The 18,838-nt window shown below is 48.3% G+C and overlaps 1 protein-coding gene across 9 annotated transcripts in view; it reads left to right on the top strand.

Moving 5' to 3' along the window:
• Positions 1-18,838, top strand: part of LOC110535210 (solute carrier family 12 member 7) — a 128,051-nt gene that overhangs the window by 78,453 nt on the left and 30,760 nt on the right. For all 9 annotated transcript variants that reach the window (XM_090189277.1, XM_090189274.1, XM_090189272.1 and 6 more), the window contains exons 10-16: positions 1,054-1,152; positions 1,674-1,731; positions 3,022-3,196; positions 3,285-3,403; positions 5,349-5,447; positions 7,067-7,186; positions 7,336-7,440. In XM_090189277.1, coding sequence (XP_090045403.1) covers positions 1,054-1,152; positions 1,674-1,731; positions 3,022-3,196; positions 3,285-3,403; positions 5,349-5,447; positions 7,067-7,186; positions 7,336-7,440 — 775 coding nt within the window. The remainder of the gene's footprint in view (positions 1-1,053; positions 1,153-1,673; positions 1,732-3,021; positions 3,197-3,284; positions 3,404-5,348; positions 5,448-7,066; positions 7,187-7,335; positions 7,441-18,838) is intronic.

The raw sequence follows: 18,838 nt of genomic DNA, 5'->3' as shown, positions 1-18,838 counted from the left end.
GGTAGGCCTGATCACCGACAACGACGGAACAGCCTATAGGGAGGAGGTCAGTGACCTGGCTGGGTGGTGCCAGAATAACAACCTCTCCCTCAACGTAACCAAGACTAAGGAGATTATTGTGGACTACAGGAAAAGGAGCACCGAGCACGTCCCCATTCTCATCAACAGGGCTGTAGTGGAGCAGGTTGAGAGCTTCAAATTCCTTGGTGTCCACATCACCAACAAACTAGAATGGTCCAAACACAGCAAGACAGTCGTGAAGAGGGCACAACAAAGCATATTCCCCCCTCAGGAAACTAAAAAGATGTGGCATGGGTCCTAAGATCCTCAAAAGGTTCTACAGCTGCAACATCGAGACCGGTTGCATCACTGCCTGGTACGGAAATTGCTCGGCCTCCAACCGCAAGGTACTACAGAGGGTAGTGCGTATAGCCCAGTACATCACTGGGGCAAAGCTCTACACCAGGTGGTGTCAGAGGAAGGCCCTAAAAATTGCCAAAGACCCCAGCCACCCCAGTCATAGACTGTTCTCTCTACTACTGCATGGCAAGCGGTACTGAAGTGCCAAGTCTAGGACAAAAAGGCTTCTCAATCATTTTTATCAATAATCAATAATCCCCTCTTTTACGCTGCTGCTACTCTCTGTTCATCATATATGCATAGTCACTTTAACCATACCTACATGTACATACTACCTCAATAAGCCTGACTGACTAATACGCCCCCCCCCCCACACACACCTAAAGAACAAGCAGCAGGACAGTAACCCGGCCTAGACCCCCCCCCCACCCCACCACCTAAAGAACAAGCAGCAGGACAGTAACCCGGCCTAGACCCCCCCCCCCCCCACCACCTAAAGAACAAGCAGCAGGACAGTAACCCGGCCTAGACCTCCCCCACCTAAAGAACAAGCAGCGGGACAGTAACCCGGCCTAGGATCCCCCCCCCCCCCCACCTAAAGAACTAGGGGTGGTAGCCTCGGTTCTACCTGGGCACCCAGAGCGAAGATCATATTTAATAATGTAACCAACTTCCTATTTCCCCACCTCACAGGAATCATGGCTGGATCCAACAGGTCTGGTGATCTCAGGGACGCCCAGAAGTCCATCCCCATAGGAACCATCATGGCCATCGCCACCACCACCTTCATCTGTATCTTTAATGACGGCGACAACAGACCAACCATACAAGTGTCTTAACAGGACAAATACAAGCACCCAGGGGTGGAACTCTCCTTGGGGGGCATGTCCCCCCGACATTCCGAAATATCATTTTTATCCCCCCACAGTTTTATCATTGGAATGTAATGCAAAATGAGGCAACGGTGTGCCTTTAGGACCTTTTGGACATCTCTGAGTGATCGGGTAGGCTGTTTTGGAGTGTTTATCCGACTGGGAAATAGGAAGCAAGCACCCACCAAGTTATTATAATACACGATCAGTCAATGTGTTGTTATTACGTACACTTTAAACTGTAAAAGGTAGGTCGTGTTCATTTGGGTTCTCCATAGCAAAATGTAGCAATGGTAATCGCAAATGAGAATTATTTTATTGGACAAGTTCAGGTAGCCTTCCCGAACTTTACTCTGTTTGGCGCTCAAATGAAATGTGATCGTGGTTTTGTTTTTCAACTCTTGCCGTCCCGATGCTAATTTCCTTAGCGGTGCCACCCAGACATTAGTTCTGTCATACTGTTTGGCGCCTGCATCGAGGGGGTGGTGCTGAGAGACAAGTAAGTGCTGTTTCACTTTTCACACTTGGTATGAAAGCAATACAAATGTCATGTTTATTTGTTAAAGAAAGCAATACAAATGTCATGTTTATTTGTTAAATTTATTTGTTAAAGAAAGCAGTACAAATGTCTTGTGTTTATTAGGTTCATGAAAGCAGTACCAATGTCTCGTTTATTTGTTAATGAAAGCAGTACAAATGTCTCGTTTATTTGTTAATGAAAGCAGTACCAATGTCTTGTGTTTATTAGGTTCATGAAAGCAGTACCAATGTCTTGTGTTTATTAGGTTCATGAAAGCAGTACCAATGTCTCGTTTATTTGTTAATGAAAGCAGTACCAATGTCTTGTGTTTATTAGGTTCATGAAAGCAGTACCAATGTCTCGTTTATTTGTTAATGAAAGCAGTACAAATGTCTCGTTTATTTGTTAATGAAAGCAGTACCAATGTCTTGTGTTTATTAGGTTCATGAAAGCAGTACCAATGTCTCGTTTATTTGTTAATGAAAGCAGTACCAATGTCTCGTTTATTTGTTAATGAAAGCAGTACCAATGTCTTGTTTATTTGTTAATGAAAGCAGTACCAATGTCTTGTGTTTATTAGGTTCATGAAAGCAGTACCAATGTCTCGTTTATTTGTTAATGAAAGCAGTACCAATGTCTCGTTTATTTGTTAATGAAAGCAGTACCAATGTCTCGTTTATTTGTTAATGAAAGCAGTACAAATGTCTCGTTTATTTGTTAATGAAAGCAGTACAAATGTCTCGTTTATTTGTTAATGAAAGCAGTACAAATGTCTCGTTTATTTGTTAATGAAAGCAGTACCAATGTCTTGTTTTTATTAGGTTCATGAAAGCAGTACCAATGTCTCGTTTATTTGTTAATGAAAGCAGTACAAATGTCTCGTTTATTTGTTAATGAAAGCAGTACAAATGTCTCGTTTATTTGTTAATGAAAGCAGTACCAATGTCTTGTTTTTATTAGGTTCATGAAAGCAGTACAAATGTCTTGTTACTTTGTTTCGCCCCCATATGGGCATTGAGAGAGAAATGATCATCTGGATTGAAAACATCTGTTTGCCTTCATAAAGCTGTTTGTCTGAGCCACATAGTAGGCCCTTGTAACACACAGCGTTATAAGAGTTTGAGTTAATTATACTGGATACACAATTGTCAAAGCTAGTGAGTGTCTTTCTGGCTAGGCTTTTCTCTGTTTCAGAAATGTGGTTATGCATATCCCAGTGTGACCGTAGTATCTGAGGACGTTTCTAGTGAATACGTCTGTTTGTCCTAGGTTTGGGGACTCTGTGAAAGGGAACCTGGTGATTGGCATCTTGGCTTGGCCCTCCCCCTGGGTGATTGTGATTGGCTCGTTCTTCTCATGCTGTGGAGCAGGTCTACAGAGTCTCACTGGAGCCCCCCGGCTGCTGCAGGCCATCGCAAGGGACAGCATCGTGCCATTCCTACAGGTCAGACACACACATACTGTAGATGCACACACACACACACGCACGCACAAACAAACAAACACACTCTCTGGCTGTCCCTGTCTCCCAGGTGTTTGGTCATGGCAAGGCTAATGGAGAGCCCACCTGGGCCCTGCTGTTGACTGGTGGGATCTGTGAGATCGGTATCCTCATCGCTTCTCTGGACGCTGTCGCCCCCATCCTCTCCATGTGAGTACCCCCCTCTACCATCCTCTCCATGTGAGTACCCCTCTCTACCATCCTCTCCATGTCAGTACCCCTCTCTACCATCCTCTCCATGTCAGTACCCCCCTCTACCACCCTCTCCGTGTCAGTACCCCTCTCTACCATCCTCTCCATGTCAGTACCCCTCTCTACCAGTCTCTCCATGTGAGTACCCCCCTCTACCATCCTCTCCATGTCAGTACCCCCCTCTACCATCCTCTCCATGTCAGTACCCCTCTCTACCATCCTCTCCATGTGAGTACCCCCCTCTACCATCCTCTCCATGTCAGTACCCCCCTCTACCATCCTCTCCATGTCAGTACCCCCCTCTACCATCCTCTCCGTCAGTACCCCCCTCTACCATCCTCTCCGTCAGTACCCCCCTCTACCATCCTCTCCGTCAGTACCCCCCTCTACCATCCTCTCCGTCAGTACCCCCCTCTACCATCCTCTCCGTCAGTACCCCCTCTACCATCCTCTCCGTCAGTACCCCCCTCTACCATCCTCTCTGTGAGTACCCCCCTCTACCATCCTCTCCGTCAGTACCCCGCTCTACCATCCTTTCTGTGAGTACCCCCCTCTACCATCCTCTCTGTGAGTACCCCCCTCTACCATCCTCTCTGTGAGTACCCCCCTCTACCATCCTCTCTGTGAGTACCCCCCTCTACCATCCTCTCTGTGAGTACCCCCCTCTACCATCCTCTCTGTGAGTACCCCCCTCTACCATCCTCTCTGTGAGTACCCCCCTCTACCATCCTCTCCGTCAGTACCCCCCTCTACCATCCTCTCCGTCAGTACCCCCCTCTACCATCCTCTCCGTCAGTACCCCCCTCTACCATCCTCTCTGTGAGTACCCCCCTCTACCATCCTCTCTGTGAGTACCCCCCTCTACCATCCTCTCTGTGAGTACCCCCCTCTACCATCCTCTCTGTGAGTACCCCCCTCTACCATCCTCTCTGTGAGTACCCCCCTCTACCATCCTCTCTGTGAGTACCCCCCTCTACCATCCTCTCTGTGAGTACCCCCCTCTACCATCCTCTCCGTGAGTACCCCCCTCTACCATCCTCTCTGTGAGTACCACCCTCTACCATCCTCTCTGTGAGTACCACCCTCTACCATCCTCTCTGTGAGTACCCCCCTCTACCATCCTCTCTGTGAGTACCCCCCTCTACCATCCTCTCTGTGAGTACCCCCCTCTACCATCCTCTCTGTGAGTACCCCCCTCTACCATCCTCTCTGTGAGTACCCCTCTCTACCATCCTCTCCGTCAGTACCCCTCTCTACCATCCTCTCTGTGAGTACCCCCCTCTACCATCCTCTCTGTGAGTACCCCCCTCTACCATCCTCTCTGTGAGTACCCCCCTCTACCATCCTCTCCGTGAGTACCCCCCTCTACCATCCTCTCCGTGAGTACCCCCCTCTACCATCCTCTCTGTGAGTACCACCCTCTACCATCCTCTCTGTGAGTACCACCCTCTACCATCCTCTCTGTGAGTACCCCCCTCTACCATCCTCTCTGTGAGTACCCCCCTCTACCATCCTCTCTGTGAGTACCCCCCTCTACCATCCTCTCTGTGAGTACCCCCCTCTACCATCCTCTCTGTGAGTACCCCCCTCTACCATCCTCTCTGTGAGTACCCCTCTCTACCATCCTCTCCGTCAGTACCCCTCTCTACCATCCTCTCTCTGTCAGACTCTCTCCCACTCCTCCCAACTTTTCTCCACCTACACATCAACCTCTCTCTACCTTCCTCTATTTCTTTCCCTTCTTCGTTTCATCCTTCCATCCCTCCCTCTCACACTTGCTCTCCCATCTGCTGTAATGTAACCTAACCGCAGTGTTGCAGAACTAGTCTCTGGATGTTAACTGACAGACGGTAGTGGTGTGTAATCTCACCTCTCCGTCATTGTATCTATCTCTCCCCGTCAGGTTCTTTTTGATGTGCTACCTGTTTGTCAACCTGGCCTGTGCCCTCCAGACCCTGCTCTGCACCCCCAACTGGAGACCCCGCTTCAAGTTCTACCACTGGTAAGGGGAAAGTCCTCTTTATTACTTTATATCATGGTGCTGCTGGCTGTTCTAATGCCCTCTCAAATTAGCACTCTAAGGTTCACTGTTTTCTCCTGCTTCATCAGGTACTGTAGTAGTCTCTTGGGACTCTGTTAGCCTAGGAACTAACCAGCTAACTTCACCGGAGGAGGTTGTTATTGAGCTCAGTGACAGGACCTCTGAGGACAGACACACATACAGATACACGTACACACACACACATACATCTGGCACAAACACCCTATCCCTGGAGCCGGGGCTTGTGGCAGCTATGTGCCAGGTGTTTCTATAGCCTAGCCAAGGAGCTTTGGCTCTGCTCCCATGGGCGACTCCAGAAAGCAGGTCCCTGCTGGGCCACTGGTGTGTCTGAGGGGGGGGCAGCTCTCTACCCGTCCTTACTGAGGGGGGGGCAGCTATCTACCCGTCCTTACTGGGGGGGGGGCTGCTATCTACCCGTCCATACTGAGGGGGTGGCAGCTATCTACCCGTCCTTACTGAGGGGGGGGCAGCTATCTACCCGTCCTTACTGGGGGGGGGGCTGCTATCTACCCGTCCATACTGAGGGGGTGGCAGCTATCTACCCGTCCATACTGAGGGGGTGGCAGCTATCTACCCGTCCTTACTGAGGGGGGGGCAGCTATCTACCCGTCCTTACTGGGGGGGCAGCTATCTACCCGTCCTTACTGAGGGGGGGGCAGCTATCTACCCGTCCTTACTGAGGGGGGGGTGGCAGCTATCTACCCGTCCTTACTGAGGGGGGGGTGGCAGCTATCTACCCGTCCTTACTGAGGGGGGGGTGGCAGCTATCTACCCGTCCTTACTGAGGGGGGGGTGGCAGCTATCTACCCGTCCTTACTGAGGGGGGGGGCAGCTATCTACCCGTCCTTACTGAGGGGGGGGGCAGCTATCTACCCGTCCTCACTGGGGGGGCAGCTATCTACCCGTCCTCACTGGGGGGGGGCAGCTATCTACCCGTCCTCACTGGGGGGGGTGGCTATCTACCCGTCCTTACTGCCATCACCAAAAGCCCTACTGGGCAGCCTAAATCTCATGATCTTAAACTGGCCAGTTAGTCAAGGTCCACGCTAGAGGTCATATAAGCTTGCATTGTGAATATACAGGCACACATCTCTTTTATCGTGTCCACAGGTAAATGGATCTGAGTTAAAGGTCCAGTGCAGTGTTTTTATCTCAATATCAAATCATTTCTGGATAACATTTAAGTACCTTACTGTGATTGTTTCCAATTAGTGGTAAAAAATAAACAAAAATCTTAGCTAAGAGTAAAAACAGGCAAAAATGTCAAGCTGTCTTCTCTAACAGCTTTTACTGTTATAGGGAAAATTATCATAGTTTTCACAGTATTATTCCAACCTCCATACTGTGGAAATGTATATAAAACACAGGAAAATCTAATTTTTTACTGCACTGGGCCTTTAAACAAGTATGGGTATTTGCTGTCTGGTACTGAAGTCCAGAGAGAACATGTGATTGGCTTAGGTTATCCTTAAATGAGGTCTAACATGCTAAAATTCTGAATGATCCCTTTAAGACGAGTGACTTTTACCTCCATTTTGTCTTTCTCTCGTCCCCCACAGGGCTCTGTCTTTCCTGGGCGCCAGTCTGTGTGTCTCCCTGATGTTCATCTCCTCCTGGTACTATGCCCTGGTGGCCATGCTCATCGCTGGCTGTATCTACAAGTACATTGAATACAGAGGGTAAGAGCTAATTTATTCTACATTTTGTCCTCTCAACACAAATAGGATATACATATTATAATAATGGTGAGATCCTGGTTAGTTGTAGCTCTCTCTGTTTGTCCTGGACCTCCTGGCACTCCTCCTCTTCTCGTTCTCTCCATCTCCAGGGCGGAGAAGGAGTGGGGGGACGGTATCCGTGGTCTATCGCTCAACGCTGCCCGCTACGCCCTCATTCGCCTGGAGGAGGCACCGCCCCACACCAAGAACTGGAGGTGCGCGTGTCTGCGCGTGTGTTTAGGTTTATGTGCATATACATTTGTTTGCTACAACAGTGACACCACATTTCTGAACAACCAGCAGTAGACAGATGTGGGACTCTGCAACAGAGGCTAGACAACATGGTGTATTCTTACCATTAACTGAGTAATCCAGAGAATGAGAGAGAATTACTATTTGATTAATCTCTGAGCCTTCTCCGTAATCTCACTGTGAAAAAAAGATACCGGTAAGCCTAAACAGCATAGCAGCCCCAGGACAGTGCCTGTCTAAAAAGTGGAGCATTTACATCAGGAAAGATTGAGGTCAAACTTGGGTATTGGGTCCTCTCCCGTCTGCCACTGGCATCATCCACAGTGCCATTCCCAGGGCATAGCCTAATCTACAGTATCAAAATCAAGATTTCTCCCTGTGCCATCTGGCGCGGCGGGGCGGGATACAGAGTACTTACACCCACCCAGCGCCCACGCTCGGCTCGCGACGTGCCCCCCTAAGCCTCTTTACACAGTAGCTGACGTGCCACCAGCCTTCGACAGCAGGAACCGTGTACCGAGACTGTTAGGAAGCAGGAGCCATGTACCGAGACTGTTAGGAAGCAGGAGCCATGTACCGAGACTGTTAGGAAGCAGGAGCCATGTACCGAGACTGTTAGGAAGCAGGAGCCATGTACCGAGACTGTTAGGAAGCAGGAGCCATGTACCGAGACTGTTAGGAAGCAGGAGCCATGTACCGAGACTGTTAGGAAGCAGGAGCCATGTACCGAGACTGTTAGGAAGCAGGAGCCATGTACCGAGACTGTTAGGAAGCAGGAGCCATGTACCGAGACTGTTAGGAAGCAGGAGCCATGTACCGAGACTGTTAGGAAGCAGGAGCCATGTACCGAGACTGTTAGGAAGCAGGAGCCATGTACCGAGACTGTTAGGATGTTAGGAAGCAGGAGCCATGTACCGAGACTGTTAGGAAGCAGGAGCCATGTACCGAGAATGTTAGGAAGCAGGAGCCATGTACCGAGACTGTTAGGAAGCAGGAGCCATGTACCGAGACTGTTAGGATGTTAGGAAGCAGGAGCCATGTACCGAGACTGTTAGGAAGCAGGAGCCATGTACCGAGACTGTTAGGAAGCAGGAGCCATGTACCGAGACTGTTAGGAAGCAGGAGCCATGTACCGAGACTGTTAGGATGTTAGGAAGCAGGAGCCATGTACCGAGAATGTTAGGAAGCAGGAGCCATGTACCGAGACTGTTAGGAAGCAGGAGCCATGTACCGAGACTGTTAGGAAGCAGGAGCCATGTACCGAGACTGTTAGGATGTTAGGAAGCAGGAGCCATGTACCGAGACTGTTAGGAAGCAGGAGCCATGTACCGAGACTGTTAGGAAGCAGGAGCCATGTACCAAGACTGTTAGGAAGCAGGAGCCATGTACCGAGACTGTTAGGAAGCAGGAGCCATGTACCGAGACTGTTAAGAAGCAGGATTGGATGTATAGTTTTGATCTGGTTGTTTAAATCTTATCATCTGTCCAGTTTGTTTTGACTCCAAATGACCTCTAGTGAGAGTGTATACAGGATTTCCCTTCACTATTAAACCCTGTGTGTTGTGTGTTTTGTGTGGTGTGTTGTGTGTGTGTGTGTTGTGTGTATGTGGCTAACAAAACCATCAGACAATAGACGGGTTTAGTTTGTTATTTGATGTGTTCCATCAAATTTACTCTGAGCCATCCAGGCTGAATGACTCATACTGATCTCTGGTTAACTCTGAGCCATCCAGGCTGAATGACTCATACTGATCTCTGGTTAACTCTGAGCCATCCAGGCTGAATGACTCATACTGACCTCTGGTTAACTCTGAGCCATCCAGGCTGAATGACTCATACTGATCTCTGGTTAACTCTGAGCCATCCAGGCTGAATGACTCATACTGATCTCTGGTTGACTCTGAGCCATCCAGGCTGAATGACTCTCATACTGATCTCTGGTTAACTCTGAGCCATCCAGGCTGAATGACTCATACTGACCTCTGGTTAACTCTGAGCCATCCAGGCTGAATGACTCATACTGATCTCTGGTTTACTCTGAGCCATCCAGGCTGAATGACTCTCATACTGATCTCTGGTTAACTCTGAGCCATCCAGGCTGAATGACTCTCATACTGATCTCTGGTTAACTCTGAGCCATCCAGGCTGAATGACTCATACTGATCTCTGGTTAACTCTGAGCCATCCAGGCTGAATGACTCATACTGATCTCTGGTTAACTCTGAGCCATCCAGGCTGAATGACTCATACTGATCTCTGGTTAACTCTGAGCCATCCAGGCTGAATGACTCATACTGATCTCTGGTTAACTCTGAGCCATCCAGGCTGAATGACTCTCATACTGATCTCTGGTTAACTCTGAGCCATCCAGGCTGAATGACTCTCATACTGATCTCTGGTTGACTCTGAGCCATCCAGGCTGAATTACTCATACTGATCTCTGGTTAACTCTGAGCCATCCAGGCTGAATGACTCTCATACTGATCTCTGGTTAACTCTGAGCCATCCAGGCTGAATGACTCATACTGATCTCTGGTTAACTCTGAGCCATCCAGGCTGAATGACTCATACTGATCTCTGGTTAACTCTGAGCCATCCAGGCTGAATGACTCATACTGATCTCTGGTTGACTCTGAGCCATCCAGGCTGAATGACTTTCATACTGATCTCTGGTTAACTCTGAGCCATCCAGGCTGAATGACTCATACTGATCTCTGGTTAACTCTGAGCCATCCAGGCTGAATGACTCTCATACTGATCTCTGGTTAACTCTGAGCCATCCAGGCTGAATGACTCATACTGATCTCTGGTTAACTCTGAGCCATCCAGGCTGAATGACTCATACTGATCTCTGGTTAACTCTGAGCCATCCAGGCTGAATGACTCTCATACTGATCTCTGGTTAACTCTGAGCCATCCAGGCTGAATGACTCATACTGATCTCTGGTTGACTCTGAGCCATCCAGGCTGAATGACTCTCATACTGATCTCTGGTTGACTCTGAGCCATCCAGGCTGAATGACTCATACTGATCTCTGGTTAACTCTGAGCCATCCAGGCTGAATGACTCTCATACTGATCTCTGGTTAACTCTGACCCATCCAGGCTGAATGACTCTCATACTGATCTCTGGTTGACTCTGAGCCATCCAGGCTGAATGACTCTCATGCTGATCTCTGGTTGACTCTGAGCCATCCAGGCTGAATGACTCATACTGATCTCTGGTTAACTCTGAGCCATCCAGGCTGAATGACTCATACTGATCTCTGGTTAACTCTGAGCCATCCAGGCTGAATGACTCTCATACTGATCTCTGGTTAACTCTGAGCCATCCAGGCTGAATGACTCTCATACTGATCTCTGGTTAACTCTGAGCCATCCAGGCTGAATGACTCTCATACTGATCTCTGGTTAACTCTGAGCCATCCAGGCTGAATGACTCTCATACTGATCTCTGGTTTACTCTGAGCCATCCAGGCTGAATGACTCTCATACTGATCTCTGGTTAACTCTGAGCCATCCAGGCTGAATGACTCTCACTCTGAGCCATCCAGGCTGAATGACTCTCATACTGATCTCTGGTTAACTCTGAGCCATCCAGGCTGAATGACTCTCATACTGATCTCTGGTTAACTCTGAGCCATCCAGGCTGAATGACTCTCATACTGATCTCTGGTTAACTCTGAGCCATCCAGGCTGAATGACTCATACTGATCTCTGGTTAACTCTGAGCCATCCAGGCTGAATGACTCATACTGATCTCTGGTTAACTCTGAGCCATCCAGGCTGAATGACTCTCACTCTGAGCCATCCAGGCTGAATGACTCTCATACTGATCTCTGGTTAACTCTGAGCCATCCAGGCTGAATGACTCTCATACTGATCTCTGGTTAACTCTGAGCCATCCAGGCTGAATGACTCTCATACTGATCTCTGGTTAACTCTGAGCCATCCAGGCTGAATGACTCTCATACTGATCTCTGGTTAACTCTGAGCCATCCAGGCTGAATGACTCTCATACTGATCTCTGGTTAACTCTGAGCCATCCAGGCTGAATGACTCATACTGATCTCTGGTTAACTCTGAGCCATCCAGGCTGAATGACTCATACTGATCTCTGGTTAACTCTGAGCCATCCAGGCTGAATGACTCATACTGATCTCTGGTTGACTCTGAGCCATCCAGACTGAATGACTCTCATACTGATCTCTGGTTAACTGAGCCATCCAGGCTGAATGACTCATACTGATCTCTGGTTAACTCTGAGCCATCCAGGCTGAATGACTCTCATACTGATCTCTGGTTAACTCTGAGCCATCCAGGCTGAATGACTCTCATACTGATCTCTGGTTGACTTTGAGCCATCCAGGCTGAATGACTCTCATACTGATCTCTGGTTAACTCTGAGCCATCCAGGCTGAATGACTCTCATACTGATCTCTGGTTAACTCTGAGCCATCCAGGCTGAATGACTCATACTGATCTCTGGTTGACTCTGAGCCATCCAGGCTGAATGACTCTCATACTGATCTCTGGTTGACTCTGAGCCATCCAGGCTGAATGACTCATACTGATCTCTGGTTAACTCTGAGCCATCCAGGCTGAATGACTCTCATACTGATCTCTGGTTAACTCTGAGCCATCCAGGCTGAATGACTCATACTGATCTCTGGTTAACTCTGAGCCATCCAGGCTGAATGACTCATACTGATCTCTGGTTGACTCTGAGCCATCCAGGCTGAATGACTCTCATACTGATCTCTGGTTGACTCTGAGCCATCCAGGCTGAATGACTCATACTGATCTCTGGTTAACTCTGAGCCATCCAGGCTGAATGACTCTCATACTGATCTCTGGTTGACTCTGAGCCATCCAGGCTGAATGACTCATACTGATCTCTGGTTGACTCTGAGCCATCCAGGCTGAATGACTCATACTGATCTCTGGTTGACTCTGAGCCATCCAGGCTGAATGACTCATGCTGATCTCTGGTTAACTCTGAGCCATCCAGGCTGAATGACTCTCATACTGATCTCTGGTTAACTCTGAGCCATCCAGGCTGAATGACTCATACTGATCTCTGGTTGACTCTGAGCCATCCAGGCTGAATGACTCATGCTGATCTCTGGTTAACTCTGAGCCATCCAGGCTGAATGACTCTCATACTGATCTCTGGTTAACTCTGAGCCATCCAGGCTGAATGACTCTCATACTGATCTCTGGTTGACTCTGAGCCATCCAGGCTGAATGACTCATACTGATCTCTGGTTGACTCTGAGCCATCCAGGCTGAATGACTCATACTGATCTCTGGTTGAGTCTGAGCCATCCAGGCTGAATGACTCTCATACTGATCTCTGGTTGACTCTGAGCCATCCAGGCTGAATGACTCTCATACTGATCTCTGGTTAACTCTGAGCCATCCAGGCTGAATGACTCATACTGACCTCTGGTTAACTCTGAGCCATCCAGGCTGAATGACTCATACTGATCTCTGGTTAACTCTGAGCCATCCAGGCTGAATGACTCATACTGATCTCTGGTTAACTCTGAGCCATCCAGGCTGAATGACTCATACTGATCTCTGGTTAACTCTGAGCCATCCAGGCTGAATGACTCTCATACTGATCTCTGGTTGACTCTGAGCCATCCAGGCTGAATGACTCTCATACTGATCTCTGGTTAACTCGTGAGCCATCCAGGCTGAATGACTCATACTGATCTCTGGTTAACTCTGAGCCATCCAGGCTGAATGACTCTCATACTGATCTCTGGTTTACTCTGAGCCATCCATTCTGAATGACTCTCATACTGATCTCTGGTTAACTCTGAGCCATCCAGGCTGAATGACTCTCATACTGATCTCTGGTTAACTCTGAGCCATCCAGGCTGAATGACTCTCATACTGATCTCTGGTTAACTCTGAGCCATCCAGGCTGAATGACTCTCATACTGATCTCTGGTTAACTCTGAGCCATCCAGGCTGAATGACTCTCATACTGATCTCTGGTTTACTCTGAGCCATCCAGGCTGAATGACTCTCATACTGATCTCTGGTTAACTCTGAGCCATCCAGGCTGAATGACTCTCATACTGATCTCTGGTTGACTCTGAGCCATCCAGGCTGAATGACTCTCATACTGATCTCTGGTTAACTCTGAGCCATCCAGGCTGAATGACTCTCATACTGATCTCTGGTTAACTCTGAGCCATCCAGGCTGAATGACTCTCATACTGATCTCTGGTTAACTCAGAGCCATCCAGGCTGAATGACTCTCATACTGATCTCTGGTTAACTCTGAGCCATCCAGGCCGAATGACTCTCATACTGATCTCTGGTTAACTCTGAGCCATCCAGGCTGAATGACTCATACTGACCTCTGGTTGACTCTGAGCCATCCAGGCTGAATGACTCTCATACTGATCTCTGGTTAACTCTGAGCCATCCAGGCTGAATGACTCTCATACTGATCTCTGGTTAACTCTGAGCCATCCAGGCTGAATGACTCTCATACTGATCTCTGGTTAACTCTGAGCCATCCAGGCTGAATGACTCTCATACTGACCTCTGGTTGACTCTGAGCCATCCAGGCTGAATGACTCATACTGATCTCTGGTTAACTCTGAGCCATCCAGGCTGAATGACTCTCATACTGATCTCTGGTTAACTCTGAGCCATCCAGGCTGAATGACTCTCATACTGATCTCTGGTTAACTCTGAGCCATCCAGGCTGAATGACTCTCATACTGATCTCTGGTTAACTCTGAGCCATCCAGGCTGAATGACTCTCATACTGATCTCTGGTTTACTCTGAGCCATCCAGGCTGAATGACTCTCATACTGATCTCTGGTTAACTCTGAGCCATCCAGGCTGAATGACTCTCATACTGATCTCTGGTTAACTCTGAGCCATCCAGGCTGAATGACTCTCATACTGATCTCTGGTTAACTCTGAGCCATCCAGGCTGAATGACTCTCATACTGATCTCTGGTTAACTCTGAGCCATCCAGGCTGAATGACTCTCATACTGATCTCTGGTTAACTCTGAGCCATCCAGGCTGAATGACTCATACTGATCTCTGGTTAACTCTGAGCCATCCAGGCTGAATGACTCTCATACTGACCTCTGGTTAACTCTGAGCCATCCAGGCTGAATGACTCATACTGATCTCTGGTTAACTCTGAGCCATCCAGGCTGAATGACTCTCATACTGATCTCTGGTTGACTCTGAGCCATCCAGGCTGAATGACTCTCATACTGATCTCTGGTTAACTCTGAGCCATCCAGGCTGAATGACTCTCATACTGATCTCTGGTTAACTCTGAGCCATCCAGGCTGAATGACTCATACTGATCTCTGGTTAACTCTGAGCCATCCAGGCTGAATGACTCATACTGACCTCTGGTTAACTCTGAGCCATCCAGGCTGAATGACTCTCATACTGATCTCTGGTTGACTCTGAGCCATCCAGGCTGAATGACTCTCATACTGATCTCTGGTTGACTCTGAGCCATCCAGGCTGAATGACTCTCATACTGATCTCTGGTTAACTCTGAGCCATCCAGGCTGAATGACTCTCATACTGATCTCTGGTTAACTCTGAGCCATCCAGGCTGAATGACTCTCATACTGATCTCTGGTTAACTCTGAGCCATCCAGGCTGAATGACTCTCATACTGATCTCTGGTTAACTCTGAGCCATCCAGGCTGAATGACTCTCATACTGATCTCTGGTTAACTCTGAGCCATCCAGGCTGAATGACTCTCATACTGATCTCTGGTTAACTCTGAGCCATCCAGGCTGAATGACTCTCATACTGATCTCTGGTTAACTCTGAGCCATCCAGGCTGAATGACTCTCATACTGATCTCTGGTTAACTCTGAGCCATCCAGGCTGAATGACTCTCATACTGACCTCTGGTTAACTCTGAGCCATCCAGGCTGAATGACTCATACTGATCTCTGGTTAACTCTGAGCCATCCAGGCTGAATGACTCTCATACTGACCTCTGGTTAACTCTGAGCCATCCAGGCTGAATGACTCATACTGATCTCTGGTTAACTCTGAGCCATCCAGGCTGAATGACTCTCATACTGACCTCTGGTTAACTCTGAGCCATCCAGGCTGAATGACTCTCATACTGATCTCTGGTTTACTCTGAGCCATCCAGGCTGAATGACTCATACTGATCTCTGGTTAACTCTGAGCCATCCAGGCTGAATGACTCTCATACTGATCTCTGGTTAACTCTGAGCCATCCAGGCTGAATGACTCTCATACCGACCTCTGGTTAACTCTGAGCCATCCAGGCTGAATGACTCTCATACTGATCTCTGGTTAACTCTGAGCCATCCAGGCTGAATGACTCTCATACTGATCTCTTGTTAACTCTGAGCCATCCAGGCTGAATGACTCATACTGATCTCTGGTTAACTCTGAGCCATCCAGGCTGAATGACTCATACTGATCTCTGGTTAACTCTGAGCCATCCAGGCTGAATGACTCTCATACTGATCTCTGGTTAACTCTGAGCCATCCAGGCTGAATGACTCATACTGATCTCTGGTTTACTCTGAGCCATCCAGGCTGAATGACTCTCATACTGATCTCTGGTTAACTCTGAGCCATCCAGGCTGAATGACTCTCATACTGATCTCTAGTTAACTCTGAGCCATCCAGGCTGAATGACTCTCATACCGACCTCTGGTTAACTCTGAGCCATCCAGGCTGAATGACTCTCATACTGATCTCTGGTTAACTCTGAGCCATCCAGGCTGAATGACTCTCATACTGATCTCTTGTTAACTCTGAGCCATCCAGGCTGAATGACTCATACTGATCTCTGGTTGACTCTGAGCCATCCAGGCTGAATGACTCTCATACTGATCTCTGGTTGACTCTGAGCCATCCAGGCTGAATGACTCTCATACTGATCTCTGGTTAACTCTGAGCCATCCAGGCTGAATGACTCATACTGATCTCTGGTTGACTCTGAGCCATCCAGGCTGAATGACTCTCATACTGATCTCTGGTTGACTCTGAGCCATCCAGGCTGAATGACTCTCATACTGATCTCTGGTTGACTCTGAGCCATCCAGGCTGAATGACTCATACTGATCTCTGGTTAACTCTGAGCCATCCAGGCTGAATGACTCTCATACTGATCTCTGGTTAACTCTGAGCCATCCAGGCTGAATGACTCATACTGACCTCTGGTTGACTCTGAGCCATCCAGGCTGAATGACTCTCATACTGATCTCTGGTTAACTCTGAGCCATCCAGGCTGAATGACTCTCATACTGATCTCTGGTTAACTCTGAGCCATCCAGGCTGAATGACTCTCATACTGATCTCTGGTTAACTCTGAGCCATCCAGGCTGAATGACTCTCATACTGATCTCTGGTTAACTCTGAGCCATCCAGGCTGAATGACTCTCATACTGATCTCTGGTTAACTCTGAGCCATCCAGGCTGAATGACTCTCATACTGATCTCTGGTTAACTCTGAGCCATCCAGGCTGAATGACTCTCATACTGATCTCTGGTTAACTCTGAGCCATCCAGGCTGAATGACTCTCATACTGATCTCTGGTTAACTCTGAGCCATCCAGGCTGAATGACTCTCATACTGACCTCTGGTTAACTCTGAGCCATCCAGGCTGAATGACTCATACTGATCTCTGGTTAACTCTGAGCCATCCAGGCTGAATGACTCTCATACTGACCTCTGGTTAACTCTGAGCCATCCAGGCTGAATGACTCATACTGATCTCTGGTTAACTCTGAGCCATCCAGGCTGAATGACTCTCATACTGACCTCTGGTTAACTCTGAGCCATCCAGGCTGAATGACTCTCATACTGATCTCTGGTTTACTCTGAGCCATCCAGGCTGAATGACTCATACTGATCTCTGGTTAACTCTGAGCCATCCAGGCTGAATGACTCTCATACTGATCTCTGGTTAACTCTGAGCCATCCAGGCTGAATGACTCTCATACCGACCTCTGGTTAACTCTGAGCCATCCAGGCTGAATGACTCTCATACTGATCTCTGGTTAACTCTGAGCCATCCAGGCTGAATGACTCTCATACTGATCTCTTGTTAACTCTGAGCCATCCAGGCTGAATGACTCATACTGATCTCTGGTTAACTCTGAGCCATCCAGGCTGAATGACTCATACTGATCTCTGGTTAACTCTGAGCCATCCAGGCTGAATGACTCTCATACTGATCTCTGGTTAACTCTGAGCCATCCAGGCTGAATGACTCATACTGATCTCTGGTTTACTCTGAGCCATCCAGGCTGAATGACTCTCATACTGATCTCTGGTTAACTCTGAGCCATCCAGGCTGAATGACTCTCATACTGATCTCTGGTTAACTCTGAGCCATCCAGGCTGAATGACTCTCATACCGACCTCTGGTTAACTCTGAGCCATCCAGGCTGAATGACTCTCATACTGATCTCTGGTTAACTCTGAGCCATCCAGGCTGAATGACTCTCATACTGATCTCTTGTTAACTCTGAGCCATCCAGGCTGAATGACTCATACTGATCTCTGGTTAACTCTGAGCCATCCAGGCTGAATGACTCATACTGATCTCTGGTTAACTCTGAGCCATCCAGGCTGAATGACTCTCATACTGATCTCTGGTTAACTCTGAGCCATCCAGGCTGAATGACTCTCATACTGATCTCTGGTTAACTCTGAGCCATCCAGGCTGAATGACTCTCATACTGACCTCTGGTTAACTCTGAGCCATCCAGGCTGAATGACTCATACTGATCTCTGGTTGACTCTGAGCCATCCAGGCTGAATGACTCTCATACTGATCTCTGGTTGACTCTGAGCCATCCAGGCTGAATGACTCTCATACTGATCTCTGGTTAACTCTGAGCCATCCAGGCTGAATGACTCATACTGATCTCTGGTTGACTCTGAGCCATCCAGGCTGAATGACTCTCATACTGATCTCTGGTTGACTCTGAGCCATCCAGGCTGAATGACTCATACTGATCTCTGGTTAACTCTGAGCCATCCAGGCTGAATGACTCTCATACTGACCTCTGGTTAACTCTGAGCCATCCAGGCTGAATGACTCTCATACTGATCTCTGGTTTACTCTGAGCCATCCAGGCTGAATGACTCATACTGATCTCTGGTTAACTCTGAGCCATCCAGGCTGAATGACTCTCATACTGATCTCTGGTTAACTCTGAGCCATCCAGGCTGAATGACTCTCATACCGACCTCTGGTTAACTCTGAGCCATCCAGGCTGAATGACTCTCATACTGATCTCTGGTTAACTCTGAGCCATCCAGGCTGAATGACTCTCATACTGATCTCTTGTTA

Source organism: Oncorhynchus mykiss, chromosome 11 (genome assembly GCF_057628025.1).
Source record: "Oncorhynchus mykiss isolate SJ-2025 chromosome 11, ASM5762802v1, whole genome shotgun sequence".
In the NCBI taxonomy this organism is placed as follows: domain Eukaryota; kingdom Metazoa; phylum Chordata; class Actinopteri; order Salmoniformes; family Salmonidae; genus Oncorhynchus; species Oncorhynchus mykiss.
Note: the sequence above shows the minus strand (reverse complement) of the source record. Positions and strands in the feature narration are given on the sequence as shown.